Genomic DNA, 26,160 nt, shown 5'->3' with positions numbered 1-26,160 from the left:
ATTAAGGTGCACAGTTGGAATTGTGCAAAAGCTTGCAAAACTGACCATATTACCAATAGTTAAGCCAGCCTAAGCTGTGCACTTAAGTAGTTTTAACAAAAAAGACAAGTTAGTAGCCTGTACTGCCACATGGCACCCACCTGCCACAGAAGGCACTTCTGTCAAAGGCTAAGAGGAGGTAGAATAGTTCACGTTTAGATTTTAAGCTGTGTGAAAGACAAGCCCTACTATAATGCAGGTATCGCAGGGGGCCCAACCTCTGCCGGAAAACCCCCTGTATCTTTCAGTAGGAGTTCTAACTTGGTAAGAATTACAAATAGTTTCTCACTCCCTTCCTCCCCCATCAAATCAGAAGAGACAATAAACAAGTCTTGTCCACACCCAAATTAATAGCCAAAAGCAGCAGAATTAGTAGTACTGAGAAGTATTTTCTATTTCACTCCTAGTCAGAAGAATGGGTATGTTGACATTTAGTCTCAATATAAAAGCTACACTGGAGGTATTAATGAAGATTTGAGAATCCTCCAAAAATGTAGCATCTATGAGAACAAACAGAAACAAATTCCTGAGAACCTTGCTATGCCTTGGGCAGCATCAGAAGGTTGGAAGTGTAATGAATTGAGGCCTGAAAGTAACTCTAGTCAGTGTCAGACTTCCCATGTAACACTGAGGACTTCAGACTGAGAGATACTTTCGGGGATAGGAGACATACTTTTTTAGAACACGTATAGCATTCTACCAACTCCTCTGAATTCATGCACTATGCCACTGAAAGTATTTGAGTAATAGGTGCATTTCCAAGAAAAAAAACAGTGCTCTTCGTATAGCACAGACCCTCTGAAGTCTGATATTTAAAGGAAACACAAAAAAATTTACTGGAAACTTCTAACAAACCAAAAATGCAAAAAATCAATTCTGGAAGAAACAAACCAAACAAGCTGCTTAAATTAATAAGGCCCAAGGTAAATTCATATTGAAATGTTTTCTTTGAATGAATGAATACGTTTCCATCATTTAAAGCAGCACTGGCACACATCACCTTTCGACACAACCATTCTGAATCTTTATTGTTGTAAAATGAAGTCACCATGTAAAGGGGGGTGGGGGGGGCAAAGAGGAGAATAGCTCTATTAATTGTGCAGTCATCTTAAAATCCTTGCTTCATGAGAATATTAAACATCAGAAAGGAAAAGAGAGGGTGTAAACCAAGATTTTTCTTTCATGTCATCTAATTTTTCTAACAATTCTAGAAAATACATGCTCAAAGTTCATTTTTAGAAAAGACATACATTTAAATATTGAAAAATTATTGTACTTGTGAGTAAAACTAGATTATAAATTAACATATTTACCTCATTATATCAGAAAGATTGCCTCAGTATCAAGAATTTCTCGTTCTTGACTGATGCAGTATTTCATTATTGTATGGAAACAACTCATCAAAAATAGATTTGGGGAACAGGCTGGAGTTCAGTTGCAAACATCTGATCACCTTAATGGTGGGTTTCCAGTTCGAGAATTGTCCATTCCCCTTGAGGGGATGAACAGTCTTCAGATGAAAAGCTTGCCACTGTAATGCTTGCTGAAGAATCATCAAGTGGAGACATGAGTTCAGTCCACCTACTGAATGTGTCAACTTGTGATGTACCCTGAGGATTTGAACCATCTCGTGCCAGAAACAGTGTCTGATTGATAAGACATTGTGCTAAGTTAAGGTCTTCAGGAACAGAGTTTTTGAAACCTATGTTTGAGTCCTGCTCAGATAACAATTGCCTGAGAAGAGTCCAGTCCTGTTCTGCAAACTGCTGATCTTCAAAATCGACATCTAGAACTGCTGTTTCTGAATCCATCCTCTGCTCAATTGCTTCTCCAACATCCATCTCATATATTGGAGAAAGGGTTTTGGAAGGCCGATGCTCATACATGCAGGTTTGTGCCATTGTGTCATAATCATCTATGTCTCCTGAAATAATTCACAATACTGTACAATGTAAAAATTGCAGATGATCCTCCCCTCAGGGCTGTGTAGAGCAAAATTTAACTCATTCAGAAAGGACAATCCAACCAGGTTAAAAAAGGGGGGGGATGGAGGGTTATACAAAATTGACAACATTTGAGGCATTTATTTCCTATATAAAAACCAAAAAATTATATATAAATTAAGTTAAAGCAGCAATCACCACTGGTAATTAACAATAACCTCCATAATTAAGTTTCTGATACAGAAAATGACAACGTAAATATACACTTAATGCACATGAAATTTCTCATTTACTACATAAATTAAATTTAGACCAGGAGGTGCATGGAGGGAATTAATAGAGAATGATTACTGAATGGTGACTAAAGCTGTGCCAGCTTAGAAGAGAATTAAAACCAAAATAGTTTATCCACAGTTTTCTTTTTCTACACTGCACATGCAAGGGCAGCTGCAGGCAAGGGCAAGCAAACTTAAAAAAAATAGTACAACTTGTAATGTCTTCTTGTTCTGTGATCTGGCTGAACACAGATCATCAGCAGCATTTCATTACTCTTGAATACACAATAGCTGTGATCAACACTATTGTATATTTTTGATGGGATAAACAGTCTGAGTTACTGGTGTAAAGAAGACAAAACACAGAACCAGACAAGTATTCATCTAGCTACGTGAAACAAGTTAGAAGGTTTCTGTATATAAGCATTAGTTCTAAGTATAATCTTTCTTTCAGGAAATAAGCTTTTAGTGGTAAAATTTAGAATTTTAGACATCTCATAAGCTCTAAATCAGAGTTCAAACCTGCTCCCACTGATGTATATGGCAAATACTCACTTATATTCAGTGGGAGAAACATCCAAATTTTGTATAATATATGAATAAATTACAACAATAATGCATATAGCTGTTCAGGTAAACAGTTCAGTGCGCTTTAGTTAAGGTTATTACTGTAGTTATTGCACATCCCATTCAGACATACTATATGTTGTCAAGCAGACAAAACGAATGCTAAGATTCCATCAAAAGATGATGCTGTCAATGTTAGATTGGATCAAAAATGACTGAAGTACAAACAACTGCATCCAATCTTTCTTTTAGCATGACATGAAATCTCATTTCTTGTAGTCAATTTTCTCATTGAACAGCAGGGTATTGACGGGTATTTCAAATAGACAAGCATTCTCTACCCAAGTGAAATACTTAAAAATATTTAATCAAATATAGCTTCAGCCAAAATTACTGCAGTTCAGGATTCAATCCCAGACAAATTGCCAAAGCTTTCCCTATTAACTTTTGAATGACTGAATGTTTCTATTTCTGTACATTACCTGGAAGTAAATCAGTATTAGCGCATTCAGTCGTTGCTGGTTGACTGTCTCTCACTTGACCTTCCTGAGTCAGTATCTGACTCTTACTGGCTTCTACAGGTTTTGCAGAGCTGCTCTTTTGCACATCAGAATTAGTTTCTCTCTGATGAAGATTCAAATGACATGGTCTTTCTTGAGATTTTGCATCGTTGTCTAAATATTTATTGCATTGGTGAAATTCACTAGCCACCTCATTCTTCATGTTTACTTTTTGTTTTTCTCCTGGACACAGACTAGCTGCTGAATATACTTTCTCTGGGCAATGTTGTTCAGTCACTGAAGCACCTTGGTTCTCCTTCCCTGGAATTTCAGTGCCATGAATATTTAGGAGAGAACTTTCACTTTTATCCAATCTATTTTCTGTATCCTTATGCTGTTTGCAATCCAGGAATCCATCTTCAATTTCCAGTGAGTATCTTGAATAAAAAGTCTTTCCGTGCTGCTCTTGAGAAACACTGTCAAATACTTCTGAAGGAGTCAGAGAATCTATTGAATGCTGACGTGAAGTACGAGTTTCCACTCTATCATCAGATCCTAATTCTTCGCATTCATCTACTGAAAGCAAAACAGATCGTTTGAAATTTTTAGTTTTTGAAATCTCTTGACTTGCAGTACCACTTTCTGTTGCATCTTCAAAAGCTAAATTATCAATTCCTTGGAACTGTTGCGTAGGAACATTTGCTGGAGGAAAGTTTCCTGCAACATTCTCTGCTTCAGATCTGTCATCTTCTGTTTCATCAGCAGAAGAAGAAACTTGGTCTGCTTCCTGAGTAAACTCTGCATTACCAAAAGCAGAACTTTTGCTTTCTCTGGTACTGGTCCTTGCACTTTCTTGATGGGACCATATTTCAGGTCTTTTTCTTGGTATTTCATCGTCACTCGTTGAGTTAACACGGAAGAGATCAGAACCCTCTTTTTTCATTTTCACTTCTATTCTTAGGCTGCTGTCATAAATCTTTAATTCCTCAGGTGTACTTGTGTCACTGCTGCTTCTTCCAAGAAAATCATGGCATAAGGTAGTGCTGCATTTAGAAATCCCTCTTTCATTGGATCCTTCATCATCCTGAGAACCTCCAGCATCATAATCTTCTGATCTTGGTTTTATATCATCAGAGGATGTGGTTGCACTGCCAGTATCCGATTCAGGACTCTCTTTTGGATCTAGTGCACCAGTACTCCAGTGGTCCACAAAGGGTATTTCTGCATTTTCATGGTTTTCTGGCATTTCTGTAGGTTCTATAGGCTCTGTGTAACTAGGTGAACATTTTTCTGTTATTTGTTCTGTGGAACATTCTGAAACATCATCTAAATCTGCTGTAGCTGATTTGTATTCAGTCAAGGCTGATGTATCACACAACTCATCAGCTATAAGAAATCCCTCCATGTGAATCTCAGCTGATGTCTCATCCTCTTTATTGGCTGTCGTTCTGGAAAAGCTTGGTAAAGCATTTTCATCGCAATTAAGACCTGTTTCAGAGTTTAATTTATCACTTTGTTCAGTACATACTTTTGTTGGTTTTGAATGTTTCACCAGTTCTCCTGAAGCAGTAGCCTTTTGATTAGCTTCCTTGGAAAAGTCTGAGTATCTATCACTGGAAGACTGAGCATGACAGTGAAATTCAGCTGTATTATCATTTTCCTCCCTATCTTCAATCTGTTTAATTCCAGTCTGGTCTCCACTGTTTTGTCTTGCTTCCATTTCATTTTGCAGTGAAACTTGTACTTGAGAAATAGTTTCTTCTGTAATTAGAGGAGAAGATTGTATTTTGTATTCCACATTTTCAGAAGGATCTGATAATTTTTGTTTACTGGGTTCACAGAACGCCAGCAGTTTATCTTCGCTGCTACTTTCTATCCCGGATCTTAAAGATTCACTTTGCTTTGCTGAGTAGCATTCATTGTCATGAAGCCGACCTGCCTCAGAGTCAGACATGTTTTTTTCAAGCTTCTGTTCTGAACTTCTGTGCTCAGAGGTATGCACGTTCTTTTGGACAATAGGAGACTCACTCCTTGAATGCTTTTGGGCAGAGGACTGAGATTTTAATACAGATTGCCCAGCTGCTTTTGGTTTTGGGTCTTTATTATTCATGATCTCAGCATGCTTTGACTGAGCCAGAGTTTTAGGTGTTACTTTTGCAGTGGCTTTTGCTACAGGTGTTTGTGACTGCTTAACACTCCTCTTCTTGGCTGAAGGATGTTTTTCCGGGAGTGTTGTCTGAACCAGATGCTGTAGCACATTTTTTTCTTCGTTATGTTTTGGAGAAATTCCTGATTTCAGTGAATTTGGTGATCCCCCCTGAGGTCCTAAAAAAACAGCAAAAAAACCCCAAAAGACAGACTATAAAGATTGTATATGCCAGTCAAAGTATATTCACCAAATTTATGTTAATGATAGTTTATGCGGAGAAGCAAGTTACTCAACTTTTTATGTAACCAAGGGATTTAAGGCTTGTTAAAGAATTAAGAATCGATATCTTAAACAAACAGTAGATAAATATACCACCTTGCATTTACATGTCATCTTTAAAACTAAAGCACTTACTAGACTATACATAAAGGAATTGCTTCAGCTACTGAAGGTAGTCATCGCTGGAGTAGAAAGTGGCAGCTACCTAATGTGCACGGAAACACTGCACAGCAGGCTTAACACAGGAAGTGATGAGTACTGTATTCAATTTATATTGTAGAGGAAATGAAAGCAGGCAGAAAATAATTACATTAGTTATAATGTGATTAGAAAACCAGAATTAAAGTCCCTTCTCAATCAGAAAATACTGCAAGATCTTTAATGACCACAAGTTGACAGGACCTGTGTTTGCTATATCATAATGTATTTCAGATAAATTAACTTGAATATTCACCCCCTCCTCTCCCCCCACAATAACTGCCAGGTCCAAATGGGATTAAAAAGAGCTCCATCCTTAACATTTTCTATCTTTAAAGAGCAGGGTTTCCTCTCTGTGGTCTACAATGTCATTTCCCTTGATACAAATACATGATACTTGATACAAACAGCTGTTGAAATCAAGTATTCTTTTGTGGTGTAGGTCCGTATCAGTAGTGCTGCTGCTAGCGAGGACCACCAAAAAGGGGAGGCTCAACCTAACAGTTCATAAAGGAGTCTGCAGTCCAGGTTTGTGATGCATGCTATAAATGCGTGACCTACAGAATTTCTGTTGAACTCAGTCATGCTTCCAAGTGCACAAGTGCAGGGGATCAGCAAATAAAAGACTTCACAAAGGAGATTAAATGAGCCGAAGAAAACACTACGTGGCAGTGAAGACCATCTTTTACTTATGTTGAACTTGACACATTCATTTGCGTTTTACAGTTTAGGATTGTCACCACAGGTGAAATACAGAAAATATACAGATTTGTTCAGAAGGTTTTGCCAAATGCATTTGCTAAAAAACCCCAAACCAACAAACAACCAAAACCAAAAAGACAAACTTTGCATAATAATGGCAGACCATTTCATTGCTGTAAGAAACTTTACCTTGGTTCTTGGGAGAACTGGTAGGTGTGTTTTGCTGTGCTGCAGAATTGCTACTCACATTCACTTTTTTCTTTAGAACAGCTTGTGCATTTTGTTCACTACACCCTTTTACAGTTGATTTTTTTGTCAGACTGCAAAGAAATTATATCCATTATTTGCAAGCTTAAGAATTAGCAATTTTAATTATATTTAAGCAATATATGTGTTTTAATATGCACACATATATAAACATTCAAAATGCAACCTGGAAGGTATGATTTTGAAAATAAAACCTGTATGTGTGTGTATTTTTTTTATATATGCACACATATACAAATGACCCATTTCACAATTTCAGTGCTTTAGCTGTCTTCCTGTCCAGTTTAGTCTAAGCTATCCCAGAAACAGTAAGTTTACGACACCTTGTGCAGTCATGAACCGTTCCGGTATGCAGAATGCTGAATGACCTATAACAATTTTAAAATGATTAGCATGAAATGATCCAACAAAAGCCAAACCAATTTTTAATCTTTATGGCAATGTTTCCAGTAGCTAACTTCAACAGTTTTCCTAATGACATGCAACAGACAACCATTCTCAGATTAAAAAGAGCATGCTGAGTTATCAGTAGTTCCCCTGAAACTTTTTTTCAAACATGTCTACACCCCCCTATATATTACATATATATATATATGTGAAGCAGCATATTGACTAGTAACATACCTGCTTGTTGTGACGTTAGCCTCAAGCTCAGTCTTTTTTTTTTTGTTGGTGACTCCATTTGATGTCTTCACAGATGACTTTGTTTTCACTATTGTAAAGTAAATTCAAAGTTAATTATAGAGGGAAATGCATTGCATAGAAGTACTGAAAAAATTTGAATATATTAAGAACAGCATAGATGCCAAACTTTTAAAACTTTCACCACAAAGTCAGTTGATAGAGAAGAAATTTAATATTCTTATCTCATGTTAATACTCATTTACAGGGGAAGAAGGCGACTCCTATCACTCTATAGTAGATTTTTCTAAAGCTTCCCAGGCTGGTTTTCAGTGTATGACCACCCTGGGCCAAATTAGGCGGGAACTTGACATTAAATAATAATTTAAAAAAAAAAAAAAAAAAGTTACCAGTCTCTTTTTTCCCTTCCTCTACCAATTTATCCTCTTTGGGTTCCCCTGTCTGTTCACTGGCAGTCTGGATATCTGTGTACGAGTTTGACTTGCTGGAAGTTCCTGTCACAGTCACTAAGGAGGGAGATTCCTTCCCTGTGGTTTTTTTCAATGGTTTTGTTTTGATCTGCACACTTGAGGTTACTGTCAGCACTTTAGGTCTGGCACCTGCAATTTTTCCTTCATGATTCTTCAGTCCTCTGCCACTTCCTGAATTTTTTTGTCCACTTGCAGACGATGTCTTTTCTGTATCTTGCTTGGTAAGCATGCTTTCAGCCTTCACATTTCCATTATTTTCTATTTTCGTCTTTATAACAGCTCTAGCCTTTGGTGAAGCAGCTTTTTCCCCAGGTTTTGAATCCTTAGTAATCTTGGAAACGAGTTTTTTGCCATCTTTCCCCTTTACATCCTCGTGCTTTGAAGCCTTATTAACAGTGTTTCTATTGGTGCTGGATGTATGTCCAGATGCTCCTAATCCATCAGATTTCATCTTATCCTGATGAGTGGAAGAATCTCCCCAGCAATCTTTCTTGCTGTGTTCTGCCCAGGAAGTACTCCTTATACCAACAGATTCGGTGGTAGATTTGTTTAGCTAGGAACGAAAAAAATCCATCAGGGAAAAACAAAACCACAAAAAAGCCAGAAGGCATTTGTAACACTGAAGTATCCATAATGTTTCATTTCTGAAATACAGCTACTTTTAAAGTAGTACATGAATCTAAAGCAATGAGATTCAGCACAGAAATAATATTAAAAAAAAATAGAGTTTAGCTCAGATTGCTGGCTTTCAAAAATATAAACGTACCAGAAATAACTAGAGTGCCTCATAAATCTCATGCGAAATACTGCTTTATATTGAAGGGACAAAAATAACTAACTACAGTTTTACTTTTACTCTGGACAAATTACTCTAATATTTATGTTATCAGTGTCTGCTGAAGTAAGAAAATGGCTTTTTGAGTTATATGTGCATATTTTCCAAAGCAGAATAAAGACTATTAATTATTAGAAACATAAACCCATAAATTATAATACATGTGATGTTAATAACCATTACTGACAGTGTATCCACCAGATAAGTGACAATATTCATTCTCTCTCTAATGTAAGAATGTATACAGAAACATGGAGAATTAAGTGCATGAAATGGACTCTGTGTGCTCCAGAATCGTTGCAGTGTATCCAAGACCATCAAGTCATGTGAAACCCATACTGTTTTTCTACCAAACAGTAGTTTTGAGTGTGAGTCTCAACAGAAGAGTTGAGGACGCTACAAAATATGTTTTCAGGGCAGGGAGTGGAACAGACTCAGTGCTTTGGTGGCTTGTGATAACAGCCAGACTCATTAGCTTAGTAGCAAACCGTTGGCTCTGGGAAACGGATCAGTTTCATTACGTAATGACAGGGGAATGTGAGATTCTCAACACAGATTCCTGTCTTTTATTGGAGCTTATCTGTTTAAAAATGTAGCAGAGCATAGGCCGAGTCCTAAGAAGTTTCCAGTAATGGACATTACTGATTCTGCAGAAATAACAGTTCACCAAATATACAAATTTTTCAAAAGCAAGTTCCACTAAATAATATGACAAATTAATAGTTAATTTAGAAACACATGATGAAGTTTTGTTTTCAAGCTTCTGAGTATTTTAAATGTTTGGATAGAAATGTTTACCTGAGAACTAGTGAATACAGGTTTTTTGCCAAGTCTTCGGTCATCACCCTTGTCAAATGCAGCTGTAAAACGAACAAGCAGTTTCTTTACTATTTAGCAGGAAAGAAAGGAAACAGAAAACAGTCCGGCCTACTCAATTAACATCATCTGAAATCAGAATGCAGTTCTTTAGGTCCTGTAATTATTCTAGGAAGGCTAATTTGGTGACATTATGAATGTTAAGTGGAAATATGTGGGGTTTTATGGTCAGAACTAAAAATGTGGTATCTGTAATGAGGTCACATGGCCATAAGCAAGTCATTTAACCCTTCTCTTTCTGCATTTCCACAGTTAAGACACACTTGTTTATTCAAGCTTAGCTCACTTAAAGCCTGCAGTGCACCAAGACCTTTGAAAGTGTACACAATTAAAAGAACCCCAACCTTCACATTTAGAATATTAAATTTGAAGAGACTACAAATTTAGACTTTTAAGTGATGTACTGTAATTTATAAAATTTTTATGTATACTATCTAAAGAAAAGATTTACATTAAAGTAAATTATATTAGTTTTCAAAGGGGGTAAAGCCAAAATATCTAAATGTACATGGTAAGATCATAGTGCCTCTTTAGATAGCATGCAGCATAATGTCATGAGAGTTATCCCTGTGATTGTCATGTGGAATTTTCAGGCAGTGAATGCCTTTTCTTTTTTTTTTTTTTTTTTTTTTTTTTTGACTGGTCTACTCTGGGAGGGAAGCATTTTTCAATAAAGCCTTTAGATCAATTGTGCTTGCCGAATACAAAAAGGATATTTATAGACACTGTACAGTCCCAGAATCAATAAGGTTTCATTTCTGTTTGTGTTAATATTTCAGTTGAAAAAAGGCTTTGCAAAAAATGTATTAAAAAAAAAAGAAGCTTTCAGTGCCTCACGTTCTGACATCATATTTATACACAGATTTTTTATATATATATAAACACAAAAATTCTGCAGGATTCTTATTGAAGATACTAAAAAAATAATTTTTGTATAGGTCTGTAAAATCACACAAAAGGTATGCTGAAAATGGCACCCTAGGGATCTAATCCTTTTTCTAGCAATGACTATGCACATTAATACCTACTAATATATTAAGACAAAATCCATGAAAACTTGTGCCTAAGAAAACACAAGACACGTTGTGAATGAAAAAAACCCCACAATAGCATCTGTTGTCTTTTGGCATTCTCTGTTACTGCCTTCTAATTCGATACAGGTTAAATCTCTAGAAGTTAAACCACCGCCAGAAATCTTTAAGATGAAAGTTGATTTAAGTTATCCTAGACATTTCACCTGAAGATTAAAATTTGTTTATTTGTGTGATTGCTTTGCCTGTAATTAAACCCAGATAATTTATGCAAACATTCCAGCCTGTCTGTTACATATAAAACGTATGCTAGCTCTGAGTTATAATTTAATCTAAAAGAAACTAAAACAATTTCTGCAAAAATGGAGTTTAGACAACTAAGGCACACCTCTGTCTTAAACATTTTTTGTATTGAAAGCAGTAGTGCAAAGCAACCTTAACATTATTTACAATAAGGACATGACCATCCTAAAAATAAGATACCCCAAAAGGAAAAAAACCCCACCCTTGTTTCTAAAGCCGGCTAGCTCCTCAGCTTCTAAAGGATTTTATAATCCAGAAAGAAATCATAAACCTGTTTTATACAGTAGCAGTAAGATATTATTGGACTACATCCCTAAATAATGCTTAGAAAGACTGTCATGCATCCTTCTCTCAGCATGTAATTGTAGAATAGAATTTTCATCTACCTACAGGCGTAAACAATTTCTTAACTATAATGTCCTAGCTACCAATGCCTTTAATAAACAGGACACCAAAATGTTTACTTCTCCTCTGAATCTCAAGTGAAAGCTAATATTAAACCACAGCCTGAACTCTTATCATCAGTCCTGCATCCTCAGAATACTTGTGTACTCCAAAACAAAGAAACCTTCAGAACAAAAACTCCTTTTTGGTGGAAGTGCTGCCTGTTTCAGTTCGAGAGGACGCTATGCAGCTCCTTATGGGCTGTCTGCAGTAGGCTACAAAATATCACAATACCAATCAACTGTGAAGTCAAGCTATCTGCATTTAGTCACAGTGCACAGCATTATGCAAGAGACAAGCAATATTTATGCATTATGAAGCAAACAAAAAGGATAGAAACTGAATCCATAGAACAGATAATCTGCTCTGTGCAAATTTAATTCATCCACAGTGCTTATCTCCTTAGAAATGAGACCGACAAGGTTTTTAATCCTACTACAGTATTTTCAATAATTCGGAGGAGCTGTAAATAATAAAATCAGTCTATATGGTTTTGATTCCTATTTTATACACCCCTAAAAAGAAAAGCAGGCGAGACTTTTAACAAAAAATGACACCAATTTCAATGTTTGAAACGAGCTAAGCATGCTTCTATTTTAAAATACTAGTTCAAAAACCTACAGCATAACAAATTTTGCTTTAATTTATATCTGGCTCCACAATACCACCTACATTTTCTCTACTAAACAGATTGAAAAAAACCTCTGATGCCAGACATACCTGCTTGTATTTTCTGTTGATGGTCTGGCCTCATCAGCTTCCAGCTTTCTGTGTGACGAACAGCATAAAAAGACTGAACCAGGAAGACCCAGAGCTTATCACGCAGAGCCTGGATCTTGCACGTAAAACCCTGTGTTCAAGTAACAAATCAGCAGCTGGCGAGGGGCATATTGTCATAGCAACCAGTCATTATTCCTTTCAGAATCTACTTACTCCCTAAGCTAGATCAATGATGTCATCACTTATATTTTATAATGGTCTGGTAGACCGAGATGCTATTTTTGAAGGATTATTGCCCACCACAGTGATTTTTACAATACTTTAAACCCAAGGCATACTACAGCACTAGAAAACATCACATTGCTCTTTTTGCCTTCCTTTTTTTTATTTTTTTTTAAATGAACCCCATAATAGCTCTTTACTGTCAGCTGTGTCACAACAGCATCAAATCCTCTAGGGAAAAATAATGTATCTGATTAAATTTTCATTGCTTTTACCAAGAAGATCTACAATAGCACCAGATTGCGGTAATTCATTTCGCATTTGTTTTTCATTCTTTGCTTGTAGCATCATTTTGGATTTTAACAGTATGCCATACTATTCATGAATTATCCCCAGTATTAGTCAACCACAGCTTGAATATCATTATTTAGATTGTGCAGATATACACGGTATGTCACACAAATGGAGACTGACACCTCCCCCCAGTCCAAAAACACACGCTAGATTGAGGCAGTCCTTGCTTCAGAGGACAGTGTCAAACAAAAGCAAAGGTAGTTTTGACTTTTACAAAAAGGGAGGCAAAATGCAAAGAAAGAGAATAAGCTCTCTTCCCCTCTAAGTTTACGGTAATGCAACATTTTCCCAAGTTTTTTTGTCATCACAAATTTAAGGTGATAGTAAAGATCAACAGAGCAGCGGTGCCCATGGGACTTACATTCTCAGTAATACACAGTTTTTTTATTGCCATAGATATGGTTTCTTTTCAAAGGAAAATAAAAGTGTCAAAATCCAGTAAACAAATGCCAACATTTTCTGCCCTTCCAACAGGACCTTGGATTTATGCAGAAGCTTTTCTGCGTGACCCCCAGCTGCAGGACTGAGCCACCTGAGCTAACACCACATTATCTGATTTGAACCATTACCTGAAACAATACCAGAATAGTTTTTCCTACAAACACTGCACACAAAAACCTACCATCTCCTTCACATTGGTGGAGTCCAACAACTTATCCACAGCCACAAGAAGAAAGCAGCTATTTTCATTATTAATGCTTTTTTCAATTGCATTAAAAATAAGTTCTAGAAGGTCTGGTTTGCTGCTCATTGCCTGTGCCTGAGGAAACAACAAAAGGCAGCCATTTAAAACAAAAGAGTGTACTTCATATGCAAAAGCACTGCTGAGCAGAGAGGATCTGCTATCACACTGTGCAGGAGGTATTCCAACGCTGAATGTCTTCCTTTGTATGCATCCCATACCCCCACCCCTCTCCAGACCTCTAACAGATCATCCCCAGGCCTCTCGCTAACCCAGATTTAGGAACAAGCATGCTGTCATGAATTTACAGGCACATGCAACTCTAGATTCAAAAAGACAAATGTTTTAACATCTCCCCGTTTATTTTTTAATCCTCTATACATAGTACAAAATCTTTAATGGGAGAAACGAACCAGTTAGATGGCTAGGTATGTTCTCACCAGGACCTGCAGCAGCGCCACATTCTTGCAACTCCCAACCAGAATCAGCAGAAGTTTGAGTATGCTGCTAATACTCATCATAATTTCTCTAAGTACATGCTGCTGTTCCAGGGGTCCTAAGCTTTTTTGAAGCCTCTGTATATACTTACCTCTTTGCGATACAGAAACTGTCCCACTACATTAATTGGAATTTTTGCTTAAGTGAGCACATGACCTGAACGCAGTATCAACCCTCCACATCAAAGCATTAACATGCTTTAAAACAACACTGAAAAAAATCCCCACCCCCCAAATAAAAACCCCTTCCTTAGCACTGCCTGATTTTTTAAAAACTTTCCACAGAATTGTACTTTAAAGCAAAATTACAATTTTTTATTATTTAGCAGCCTGAACTATCCAAAGCGTGATATAATTCAGTTTATTAGGAAGCATACAATAACTTGAGGGCACTTTTACCTGCAACAAAATAGAGAAGCCTTCACTTTGTACTACATGTAGGAAGTTTGCCACGATAAATGTTACGCATTCTTCCTGTAGCCTAGATGCCAAGGCCACAGCTGTCTCCGTCCATTTCACTTGGGGAAGACTATTGATGAGCCGGTCACTCTCCATCAAAAGGAAAGCAGCATTCTTGTGGTTCTTAAAAGAAAAACAGAAATTAGCCTGTTGCCAAGGAATCACCTAAAGAATCACTGCTTGTAAACCAGCTTCTGCTCAGTTGAACGCTTGTTCAGTTGAACAATGGTCCGGTCATGTATCCATTTCCCTTATTTAAATAATTTTGGATTTTGATAATTCTAAGCATTACAGCTACCTTTACAACTAAAGACGAAAAAATAAAGTCTACTGCTTCTGTTTGCCTACTGAAGTTAGGCAGTAAAGTTTTACTGTGTATTTTCAACTGTGTGTCATTACACACTGCAGTCATGAACAAAACAAGGCAAACATTAACTGGAGAAAGTGAATAGAGAAAAACTTTTTGGGTCATGGAAAGATGTAATAAATTCTTGAATAAAATGGGTCAGTGAAAGTTTTAGGTGAGTGTGGATGGCCTAGAATTTGGGATAAATACCCAAGCAAAGGAATTCTTTTGCTTTATTTAAAGGAGTCAGACGTCAAACTATTTGTCTTCCCAGACGGAGTTTTAACTGAACATCCTACAAGCTCTGCTGTGTATCGTTTCTCTAAGAAACATAACTGTTCTGCTTATAGATAGATTTAGAATAAGCACACACATTTCCTAAGATTTATTCCCCTGGTCTGTGCCTCTGGTTCTTCCATACTTGAAGTTTTTGCATTGTCTCATCAGCACAGTACGAGTGCAACTTCTACTGGCTAACGTATCACTTAAAAAGAACTTGCAATTTATGGTTATCCATGTTAGAATGGATTGAAAGCTTTACTCAATGAGACCTAGCCAGTCACTGATAAATTATGAAGATCAGTAACACTGGAGAAAGCAACAATTCAGATAAGTATCTGACACAAAAACATCTTCTGTAAATTCAATTATAATCATGTTTGTCCTATGCAATGTAGAAAGCAGGGATTTTCTTCATGCATATTGTAGTTAAAACAGAAAATCTGGCCAGCCACTGTTCAACTGTAGTTTTTTTATTTTACTCATCTCTGGGCAAAACTGGTTTGCTTCTATGCATATATGGTAAATTAAGGATTAAGTACATGCTTATGGTTTGATCTTGCTCCCACTGGACTCTATGACAAGCTTTTTGAATTGTCCAAAACTTAGCCCCTGCTCACGAGGCAATAGGCATTTACATCAGACACTTCCAGTGAAATATAAAATGCCTTCATTGCTTCTAATTAAAACAGTACTTTGTAGGAGTGGCTCTAACTGAATTTTACTTCTCTTGTTATATATTTCCCTAACCATTCTAAAGTAGAGTCCACTTATCTAAAAAAAAACCCAGTGATTTTATTGCCTGTAGGTGAGACACTAGGGATAAGTACCTGAACTTTGTTTTAAACTGCACTCCCATTTTAACATTTCTGTGCTCATCACTGTGGCTTCCCAGATATTTTCTGAACAGCAATCTCCTTTTCTTTGCACCTTTTCTTCCTCTGAAGGGCTCCCCATTAACTAGCCCTAACATGTTCAAGATTGGCAAAAGAAAGGACGGGTAGTCATACTGTTTAACTGGGTGTACCTGTTAAAGTTTTACAGCAGAGAAAAGAGGATAGCCCCTGCAAAACTGATGTTACACCTTTTCCTCTTTCTCCCTCAAGCAGCCTTAAACATTTTTGCAGGCTGTGAAGAACTCCACAAGGAATTCCACAAGTTTTTGGACGCAGCGTCTTAAGAGCTCAGAGTTAAATGACCCCTCACCAGAACTATTCTGTGGGGAGAAGAGGCTTATGTTTTTGTGAAAATACCAGTGAGTCTTAGGAAGATCCACCAACATGAATTTTACATCAGTAAAATGGGAACCCAAACACACACTTTAGTCTAAACTGCAAAAACCTCCCAGAGAAGCTGAATACAGAGCTGGGGCAGTACAAAGTAGCACTGTTCTGCAAAAGCTGGTAGCTTAAAGATGGCTCACATATTTCAACACAAACTAGCCACAGCACGTCGATATGTTAGACTAGGCGCAGAGGGGAGGGAAGTCCTGACGTGCCTTAGGTTTACCTTTAAGCTGTCCTCATTGTGTTGCACAAGGGTGCCTGGAGGACAGCCTAGAAAGGTGTTGACACACACTCTTGGCTACACTACACACCTGAGCTGGACTGGAGATGGGTGGTGGTGTAACTATGAATACTTGTAGATCAGAATGAACCTATCTATAATCCTGACCATGTTACTTAATTCTCAAATATTTATACAACATACAAAGATATGTATGTGTTCTGGGCACAACACAGTATATTGATCTAGTGGCAGAACACCTGGTCTCTGAAGAGCTATAGTTACTACCTTTATTCTGTTAGAAATGCTGCATTCTGGAAGGACTGTTCAGGTTGCATAACTGTGGATACTCTCAGGCTTCTCTTGGTACAGCCACATAGCTTGAAATCTCTTGGTTCTCAGGCTTTCACCTGAATATGCAGTAGCAGCCACCACTCGCAGCTGACCTGCCGGCCTCACCACTTGGAGGGATAAGTATTCTAACAAAGTAGTCCTGAGAAAAAATGCTCACAAGAAGCCTTCATAGCCCTTTCAGCAAGGGGCAATTCTCGGCCATAGCAATCTAAAAGCCAGCTAGGGGTATGTGTGACAGCGTGGGTGGCCATACCTCAGCCATGCCGTTAGCTAACGACAGTAATAGAGAAATGAGGATAAGGACTTCAGCATGAGATACATGAGACGTCACATACTTAGCTTTCTGGTGTTTGCTAGAACCAAAGCCTTCCTGTGAATGTTACCTGAGCTAAATAGATTAAACTTCCCATATGACAGTCCACACTACAGTCACATGCATATACAGTCATGCTTGGCAGCAGCTGTACAGGTTTACCTTTAGCTCCTCTACATACTCTCCGTTACAACTCAGTGCATTTACAGGCTGAATACTAGATCAGATTCCTGTTAACAGGTCAAGTTCAAATCAGTTACTTTAAGTCAGCTTTGAGCATAGTTTTATATAGAAGCACAGTTAGAAAGTACTTAAGTTTAGCAGATCTAAATTGGAACAATTTATGTATGTGCCACCCAAAAAAATGAATGCTGAGCTTTGAGGGGACCCAATTCAGTACTGTTATCTGAGAAGCAGAAGCTACATATACTATGCTGTTACTTTATTTTTTAAAAGTCAGCCTGCTTATAAACATTACTGCTAGCCTGTGATCACCTGAAGTCTCAGAAAGCACATTTTTTTCAAATTAGCATAAAGGCAAAGAGGAACAGGCCACCATAAACAACGTACACCACCACCTAACAGAAATTGATACAGCAATTTGCTGTTCCTCACTATCTGAATACATAGTGCAGCATTATGCTGGCACAGCTGTGTTTCATAAACTTATTTTGTATTATTATGTTGAACTTGGATGTGGTTATCACTAGTTGTGTGCCATGAAGCAAAACAAAATCTGCATATCAAAATCTGTCTTTCAATTGTGATTTTAATGGGAACTTTTACATAGTATAAGTGCACTACAGATTTTTAAAAGACTATTTATTATGTCTTGAATTATGTTGCACAGCTAAATAAGGAAAAAATGTACATTGCTCTGTTTTTATGTAAAGAACACGATATACTACTTACCAAAGAGTTAATCATCATAACAAGACAGTTGTTCTGAAGTTCAGGAGGTAAACTGGCAAAGCTTCTCTCTGACAAACATTTTGCAAAATGTTTTCCTACCCATCTGTTGAAAAAAGAGCCTTTCTTAGGTAAAGAAGATGAAAAAAGTGTTCCATCTTCACATGCTAGCATCAATGATACTTCTAAAGCATTGTGAAGAAAGAAGTGTGTAAAATGTGAACATTTTAGATGCCAAAATAAACCCAATCTTGCAAAGTACAATAATTTCAACAGAGAGAAAGGAGAAACATAAACCATAATTTACTTTATTTTACTTACTTCATGCAAGCAGCGTATAGGTTTTCCGCTCCCAAGGAATGAGCAATAGCCATGCATTCTAGTACAGGTTGCTGTTTTCCAGGAACAGGCTAGAGTTGTTAGCAAATTATCACAATTACGGTACATTCTGGCTTACAGAAATTGTACAGAAGTACAATATCTTCAAACAGAAGTACTGTTAGCTACCATGGTATTTAAGTTTGTTTGCCTTTATGCAGACTAGGAAGTCTTCTGTTTCCACACACGTCAGTAAAGCAGTGTTCAGCCTAAGTGAGCCTCATGCATGAAAATGCTCGACTACACAGCTGTTTGTTTTAAAACTAATTTTATTTGAACAGAAGTATTTTCTAAGTAATTCCCATGAAGTCTGATACACAAAATACAGTATTTCCATATTCCTAATAAGAACAATCAGGTATACAATGGAATGTATTAAATTCTACTCCATGTACATATTGAATTGATCATGTGGAATACTGCTTTTCATCAGTTGTGGTTTACAAGCCTCTATAAATAGGTGGATGATACCACATGCCTTACTCCCATCATCAAGCCCAGTGAATTTAGCAGATTTACACAAGCTGTTAATTATCTCATCAATATTATGTGTAAGTAGTAGAATGAAAACTCTTCTTAGGCTTTATCGTTCATGAAGTAGCATGAGAAATGACATACCTTTTGGAAAAAATTGCAGTAATCTCTTTTCAAAATGTAGATAGCTACTTCTTTCAGCCCATCTAGCCCATACATATCTGCAATGCCCAACATGCGACTAAAGAGAAACCAGGAACAGAAATCAAAACTCTTTCTCATATGTGCATTTTGCTTACAAGACAATTAACATGCTAATTTAATCTTTGTTCAGCCAGAATTTACTGCAGAAATACATTGAGAACCAAGTGTGATACTTGCCAAAGAACCATCTGCAAATGGGAATATGTTTTGACCTAATAATCTCCCAACCACCAGGTGTAGTCTATATGGAGTAAGCCTCAGCCACTGGCTGAGAAACTGTTCAGAAGACACTCAGTTTCTCTATTTTAGGGGCAGAAAGTGAAAAAGATACTTGTGCCAGCAGACTTTTGGCATTTTGTAGGGTTTTTCCAAGGATTACATAACATGGCTTTGATGACATCATACCTGGGAATTGTGTTCCTTCCAAATATTAAAAAGCAGAATGAGCAAACTATTAACTATTTTACATAATAATCAATAATAGCTTTATTTTCTACATCAGTTCATTACCTAAACATTGACACTGGAGCATAATATAAACTAGTTCCTATTTTTATTTTAGACAGATAAGCTTTGAACAATTCTAATGTCAGAAGTTGTTGTGTTTTAGTATTTAATGGCAGAGTTCAACAGCTAATATATAAGTGGTTTCAGCAAATAATTCACACATTTTAGAACTTACTCCACTAATTCAGGATTATGTGTGATTACAAACTCTGCCAGAAGAAAATGCCAACATTTACACTGTTTGGTATAGATCATCTTTTATGGACCTAAAACTAACTACTTAGGCTTTGCATCAACTCAAACGATTATTTAAAAATAAAGTATTATCTATTATGTATTATCAGGCATTGTGTATATTACTCTGAGAATTAAAAAGAAGTTACAGGCAAATTGGGAATTATTTTGGCATAAAACATCCTCCTGTTTTTCACTCTCCTTATATAATATTCCAAAAATATCTGGCCCACCTTTTCCAGTAGCTGCCAAATAAACAAGATTTCAACAACTTTATTTTTGGAATTTCCTTGAGTATATTTAGGTGTAATGGTAGTTATATTTGACAGCTTTGTCTTATCTGTACTACACAAAAAAATATTCCTTTTGACTTTTAACTGAGACAATACAGAACAAGCAAAACTACAATTAGAAATAATAGAAGCTGACATATACCCAACATCAACTTTGTCTGGGAAGTCCATAATACCTCCATATATAAAATGCAAGATGACACTCATCTCTACATGGCTTATGCTGCAAAAAAAGAAAAAAAAAACCAAAACCAAATGAAGACATGTCCAATAAATCCCAACACATTTCTTAGCCAAAGGAAGTAGGTGAAAACAGCTGTTCTGTGAATGGAAGTTAAATGGTCTGATAAAAAAGGTATTTTAAAGATTACTGCGATGTAAAAATATCTAAATGGACTATATTTGGGGTGATTTTTGCTAGACAGTAGTCGTGCTGAAACTTTGCAATACTTTATATCTTTGAAATTACATCATAGGCAGACTAACAGTAGTAATCTAGATTATAATATGCAGAAAGGATTTTTTTCACTATCTCCAAGTTCTTTTGCAGTAATAATTATTAAGCAATGATATATTGAAAAGTTGTTTTATAGTAATTACTTTAAATTCTTTATTTTAGGAACATACTTGACTTTTCCCACAAGAAAAATACATTTACTAGTTTTACTACGAGACCAAGTAGGAATGCTGCATCTCAAAACATTTACAAAAAGTCTTTATGCCTAGATTCAGTTTAAGAAATACAGAATTTCTACACAGAGTTGTGTGTGCATTCTTGCATCATCCCAGCACCGTAACAGGGACAGAAGGCATTTTAAGTGGTGGCCACGATCTAATGAACAATAAATACATTATTGTACTTGTGTACAGACATCTCGGTGTGCAAACTTCAGAACCCACAAGTGCTGCATACGTTAGTACGTATGGAATATAGTCATGTAGATCGAGCTAAGACCCTTTAAAACATTAGACATGTTTAAGCAACAGACACTGCCGACAAATCAGACGTGGGAAAAAAAAAAAGATTGCAACACACTAAGAAGCAAAATCAACACCATTGTTTTTCTGTGTATTAGTATATGACAGCCATAGAATCAGCAAGGAGTTTCCCCAGTCTAGACGGCTGTTATCTTAGGCAGAATTTTCATTAGTTCAGAATAAGCCATATGTACATTATAGTATTTGAAAAGACAGCATGGAAATCTGCACCGACCAGAAAACTGCATTAGAAGACATAAAATAAATAGGTATGATTCTTAATAACAGAAATTGGAACACTGGCATGAGAATATACTCATATAAAGGTTAAGTACTTCCCAGGAGAAAGCCTCTACTGAAAAACAGGGATGAGTTTCTTAGCCATACAGAAATCAATTACAGAGAGAGAAGTGTAAATACCAGAATAATTGTTGACTATCAGCCTCTAAAACATACTAAGTATAGCATAAAAGCTAAGGAATCAATTAAATTAGAAATGTATTGTTTTATAAGGATTAGGAAGTTATAACCAAATCAAGAGCTAATATTGCTCCAAAACCAGGAAGATTATTACACTGACAGAAAACTAAAATTATGAAAATATGAGAAAGTATCACTTGGCCAAGCAATTTTATATTAACCCAAAGCAATTATATTTAGCAAGTCTAATGTACAGTTTTCTGAAGAAAGCCAAGTCAGCCAACATCATGCCTGAACAAAAAAAGCTAACATGTACAATTATCCATATTAGTTTGCTTTTAAAGAAAATTTAATACATTTAAATTTATTTTTCTGATACTGAAAAGAACTCATCTGGCAGTCCCCCGTTTAGCTACAAAGTTTTAAGTATTCATCGTACACCAACAGCTTAATTATTTTCAGCTCTCACACAGAGAGCCATTGTGAACAAGCATACTAGTCAAAACTGTTTTATGTACGATGCTGAAATTACATTTCTTAAATAGTGTTTAGTAATGGTATTTTCTTAACAGTGTAAATATACTAAATGTACAAATAGGTATGAAAATAAAGTACTGTTAAGACATCCATAGTACTTTTCATGACATGTACAACGTGAGGTGAGAGAATTGTAAAATAGACTGTGGATACTAAAACATAGTCTAAAGAAAGGATTAGTACTCTCCTGCTGACAAAAAACATTTCTTCCCTGAGCCATCTGACACTGTTAACAAATAGACTACACACACAGTTTCATACTGAAGTCAAAACAGTATTCAGGAAATGTATCAGGTTGAAGAAAAGTGTCAAGGCAGATTAATCTTCAGTGCTCTATATACAGCACAGTTCTTACATATTTGTAGTGATTTTAAATTGCTTATCTTTGCTCCCACACGACTTGCAAAGACAACACTTACCCTTGAAGAGTGATGTGCTCTTGGGAGCTTTCAGCCCAACTTCCACTCAGCATAGCAGCAAAGTAACTAGATCTGGCACATAAAATGGCCCTGAGAGAGAAAAAGTAAACATTATTCCACTAGGTACAAATACTTGAGACTCTTTTGATAACTTTGACTTAAATCTTTGCCCTTTATGCATTAAGGTGCCATCTGTACAGTGCATGCCTCGTCTTCCAGTATGTTTGGAATTTCAAAATATGCTAAAGAAAAAAACAGTATTCTAAGTTTCTCAGTTAAAGCTTGTTTCTAGTAAGACTTTGACATTCATAGAAAGGAAATTATCATCACAAGCATTGTCCTTTTATATAATATAAAACTGCAGATTTATTTCTTCGGTTTAATTTACCAAATAACAGTAAATAACCTTGTTTATACAGCCCCATTTTAGCCAAATAATTGTATCCTGAATCTCCTAAATTCCTTCTATGCTACAGAATATGTAATTATTAAAATGAAAAGAAACATATAAAACTCCTTACTCGAAACTGGCTGGCCACCTACGAGCACATCCTAGAAGTCAAACAAACTCAATACAAAAAACAATATGATGTGTGTTTCCAGCACTATTTTAGAAGAACTATCCATTACTTACGTTTAGACTCACTACCCTTGTATATTTAAAAGGCATAACTGGCCATAAAGGAGCTAATTCAATTTACTGCTACTTCTATCAAAGACAGTAAAGAAACCCCAGACCAGTAGTCTGTGTGGCTCAGTATCTCCACCAGTATCAGTATTCAGAAAAACAAATGAGAAAACCTTTGCAACAGGAGCTTCTTAAGGTGGAATTGGAAGGGCAAAAAAAGAAGAGAAGACAGTGGATGAAAACCACTTTATGATTTCAGCCTTCCATTTACACCGGTTGTAGTGTTAACATTTATATATCTTGTCTGTGCTACTGCAGCTGTAGGTAATATTCTCATATATACAATTTTTTCCCTGACATTCACTGAACTTCATATTATTTATAATTACTTTATGTCATGTTTTTCCTGTGGCAGAAAAAGCAAAGTGTTACATTAGGAATGAGAATCCTTTCTTTTAAATGTATTTGTTGGCTCTTAAAAATGTTTCAGAGCACTTTTATTTTGCGTAGGAAGAAGTAAGAAGAAAGCTATTTATGGTCTCTTTTCTAGTCATTATATATACTGGGATGTCTCATCTCTTTTCCCTCCTCCTGCTTCAGAAGTCTCATTATACATCAGGAACTTCTCACATGTTCTTCCTGTGACTCATCCAGCAATAATAACAATGAAGCAGTTACAAAATGTTTTGTATCTCAGTGAAATATATCCACACATAAAGGCATATTACATCACAATTTTTGAGTGTGTGAACTTCTGAATACATACACAATCTTGTTTTTAGAAAATACAATAACACAGTATCATGGAGATATGAAATACCCTATCTCCAATTTTGTCACTCTCTTCCAAAGAAATTTTGGTAAAGAACAAGCTAGATTAACTGCAAGGGCATAGGTGAAGTGGATGTTTCAAAGTAATTTTAAATAAAACAGCTACTCAGTAGAATACGGACAAGTATGTATTAACACAATATATAGCGATAAAATTTGAACTTACAAAGTACATGGAAACACCAAATGAATTTTAAGTAACTTTATCTGTGCTTTCCTACTGCCATGGTTTGTGCCACAAGTTTATTACTGAATAAATTTACTTGCTCCACTCAGAGCTTTGTAAGAGTACAGCACAGCACTTGGAAGATGTAACTTGGGAACTCTGAGCACTGCTGTTCAGATTATTTAAAGAAGGTTAGCAAAGAAAACATATGCAGTATTTAGACATGAATATGTAGTCATTAAATCAGTTTGCAATGGCAATCTTAGAGGCACCAAACCCAATTGTTTTCACAATAGTTGCCATTAATGAAATAAATAACTGTCATTAATATCAAAGTATGGGCACTTGGCACGTAAGACCTAAACTGTAACGGTTCACAGCTAGGTAACAGTACCAGTAATAACTTACTAGAAACATAAAGTACCAGCAGCATTTTATACTAGAAGGATTTTGGTGGAAAAATTTACAGCAAATATTTATATACCTGTGAGCTGGAAAATCTTTGCCTTCTACGCAAATATTAATATCTGGACAGCAGCACTTCTTGTAGAGCGTCATTAAGTCTTCTCCTAACACAGATGCAGTTTCTAGGGTGGCATTATCTGCAAATGGGGAGAAATAGCTGCTTTCATTTTGTCCAGTGTAGACTAGACTACTGACAGTACACAAATTATTTTAAAAGAAGAATCTGCCATAATGAATATTTTCAATATTGCTTATTCAGGCTAGATTTTTCCTTGAAAGGTTTTCCAGACCTTGCATTTTCTTCTTGTTTTGACTTATCGAAAATTTGATCAATGCCTCATATTTTAAACCTATAGAAGTGCTACAGTTACTCTTTCCTAAGCTTATGTAGCCAGTTCATTTTTTCTACATCTATCTGGCACCTCTGGATTGAAGAAAAGTAGACACTGACAAGTTCTGGGTCAGATAGTGCTACAGGCTCCTGCCCGAACAGATTTGTTGCTTGATCCTATCTTACTAACACAGCTGTAGCAGCCAACACCTCCTCTGGTGTAGATAGTGTTACACATTTCTGTATGTTACTTATTTCATTCACAGTTGCAGTAGGGAAGCTTCTGAAAGATTCCAAAAACCTCTTGAACAACAGTGGAAGGAGTGTATGTTGCTAGAAGAGGCAGGGAATGGAGATACTCTGCTCTGTGGCAGTCCCATGTGGTGAGGATTGAGGTTTGCTGTATTAGAGAGAAAGGACGGGGCACAATGCTGATGAACATGCCCGATGCCTGGCAAGTCTTGCCAGATTTATTATGGCACACATTGGCCGGGAATTGCTCCACCAAAACTTCTGCAGCAATTAATTTTTTCAGAGTGTGAGAGAATGTGGTAGACCATTGCAAAGAATATCCATGGAAGGTGGGTTATAACAACAGCTTTAATCTTTGCCTGCATTTTTACATCTGTGTAAGTCTTTGGATAATTATTTAAAAGAAAAAAAGAAAAAAAAAGAAACAAAATCATAATTCCAAACCTACCTTCAGGGGTGTTGTTGCTTTCCGCATTAATGACTACTTCTGGAATTTTCTCTTCAATACAAGATGAACAAGCAACTTCTTTCTGCACAGCTCCACTTGGAGTAATCTGATCAACAGGTGTTCTTTTGCCATCTCCAAGACCATTTACATTTGTTTGAGTGTTCTGAAGAGTAGCAATGTTGTTTTCTGGTATTAATTTGGGTTCCAATACTTTTTTCATCATAGCTAGCTCCTCAGCTTCTTTAAGATTTTTATCAGATGAATATACAAGCCTAGAAGATGACACTAAGTTTACTCCTGTAACTTTTTAACTGACCAAGACAAACAAAAAATGACATTTTTTTGGTCTAACAGTTCATGATCAGAAACCAAAAGATGTACTCTACAGTGCTTAATCATAATTAAAAAGAAAACCTTTTTAAAACTGTCTCTCT

The 26,160-nt window shown here is 36.4% G+C and overlaps 1 protein-coding gene across 1 annotated transcript; it reads right to left on the bottom strand.

Moving 5' to 3' along the window:
- Positions 1 to 1,493: 1,493 nt before the first annotated feature.
- On the bottom strand, positions 1,494 to 25,949 carry KIAA1107 (KIAA1107 ortholog). Its single transcript, XM_010154840.1, has 16 exons — positions 25,727 to 25,949; positions 24,715 to 24,832; positions 22,606 to 22,695; positions 20,394 to 20,474; positions 19,158 to 19,254; positions 18,483 to 18,571; positions 18,165 to 18,267; positions 14,395 to 14,577; positions 13,439 to 13,576; positions 12,241 to 12,370; positions 9,665 to 9,726; positions 7,951 to 8,584; positions 7,544 to 7,631; positions 6,842 to 6,972; positions 3,307 to 5,649; positions 1,494 to 1,963 (listed from the first exon to the last, which is right to left on the bottom strand). Exons 1-16 carry the CDS (start codon positions 25,947 to 25,949, stop codon positions 1,494 to 1,496), a joined length of 4,980 nt encoding a protein of 1,659 aa, XP_010153142.1.
- Between the last annotated feature and the right edge of the window lie 211 nt (positions 25,950 to 26,160).

This window comes from Eurypyga helias, unplaced genomic scaffold (assembly GCF_000690775.1).
Source record: "Eurypyga helias isolate BGI_N326 unplaced genomic scaffold, ASM69077v1 scaffold35860, whole genome shotgun sequence".
In the NCBI taxonomy this organism is placed as follows: Eukaryota; Metazoa; Chordata; class Aves; order Eurypygiformes; family Eurypygidae; genus Eurypyga; species Eurypyga helias.
Note: the sequence above shows the minus strand (reverse complement) of the source record. Positions and strands in the feature narration are given on the sequence as shown.

Excerpts from the sequence above, each read along its gene's own strand:
- KIAA1107 (XM_010154840.1), bottom strand. The coding sequence starts at position 25,949 with ATGATGAAAAAAGTATTGGAACCCAAATTAATACCAGAAAACAACATT. Across the intron at positions 14,578-18,164 it reads TTATGATGATTAACTCTTTG|AACCACAAGAATGCTGCTTT; the intron begins GTAAGTAGTATA and ends TTTTCTTTTAAG. Across the intron at positions 8,585-9,664 it reads CTGTATTCACTAGTTCTCAG|CTAAACAAATCTACCACCGA; the intron begins GTAAACATTTCT and ends TTTCGTTCCTAG.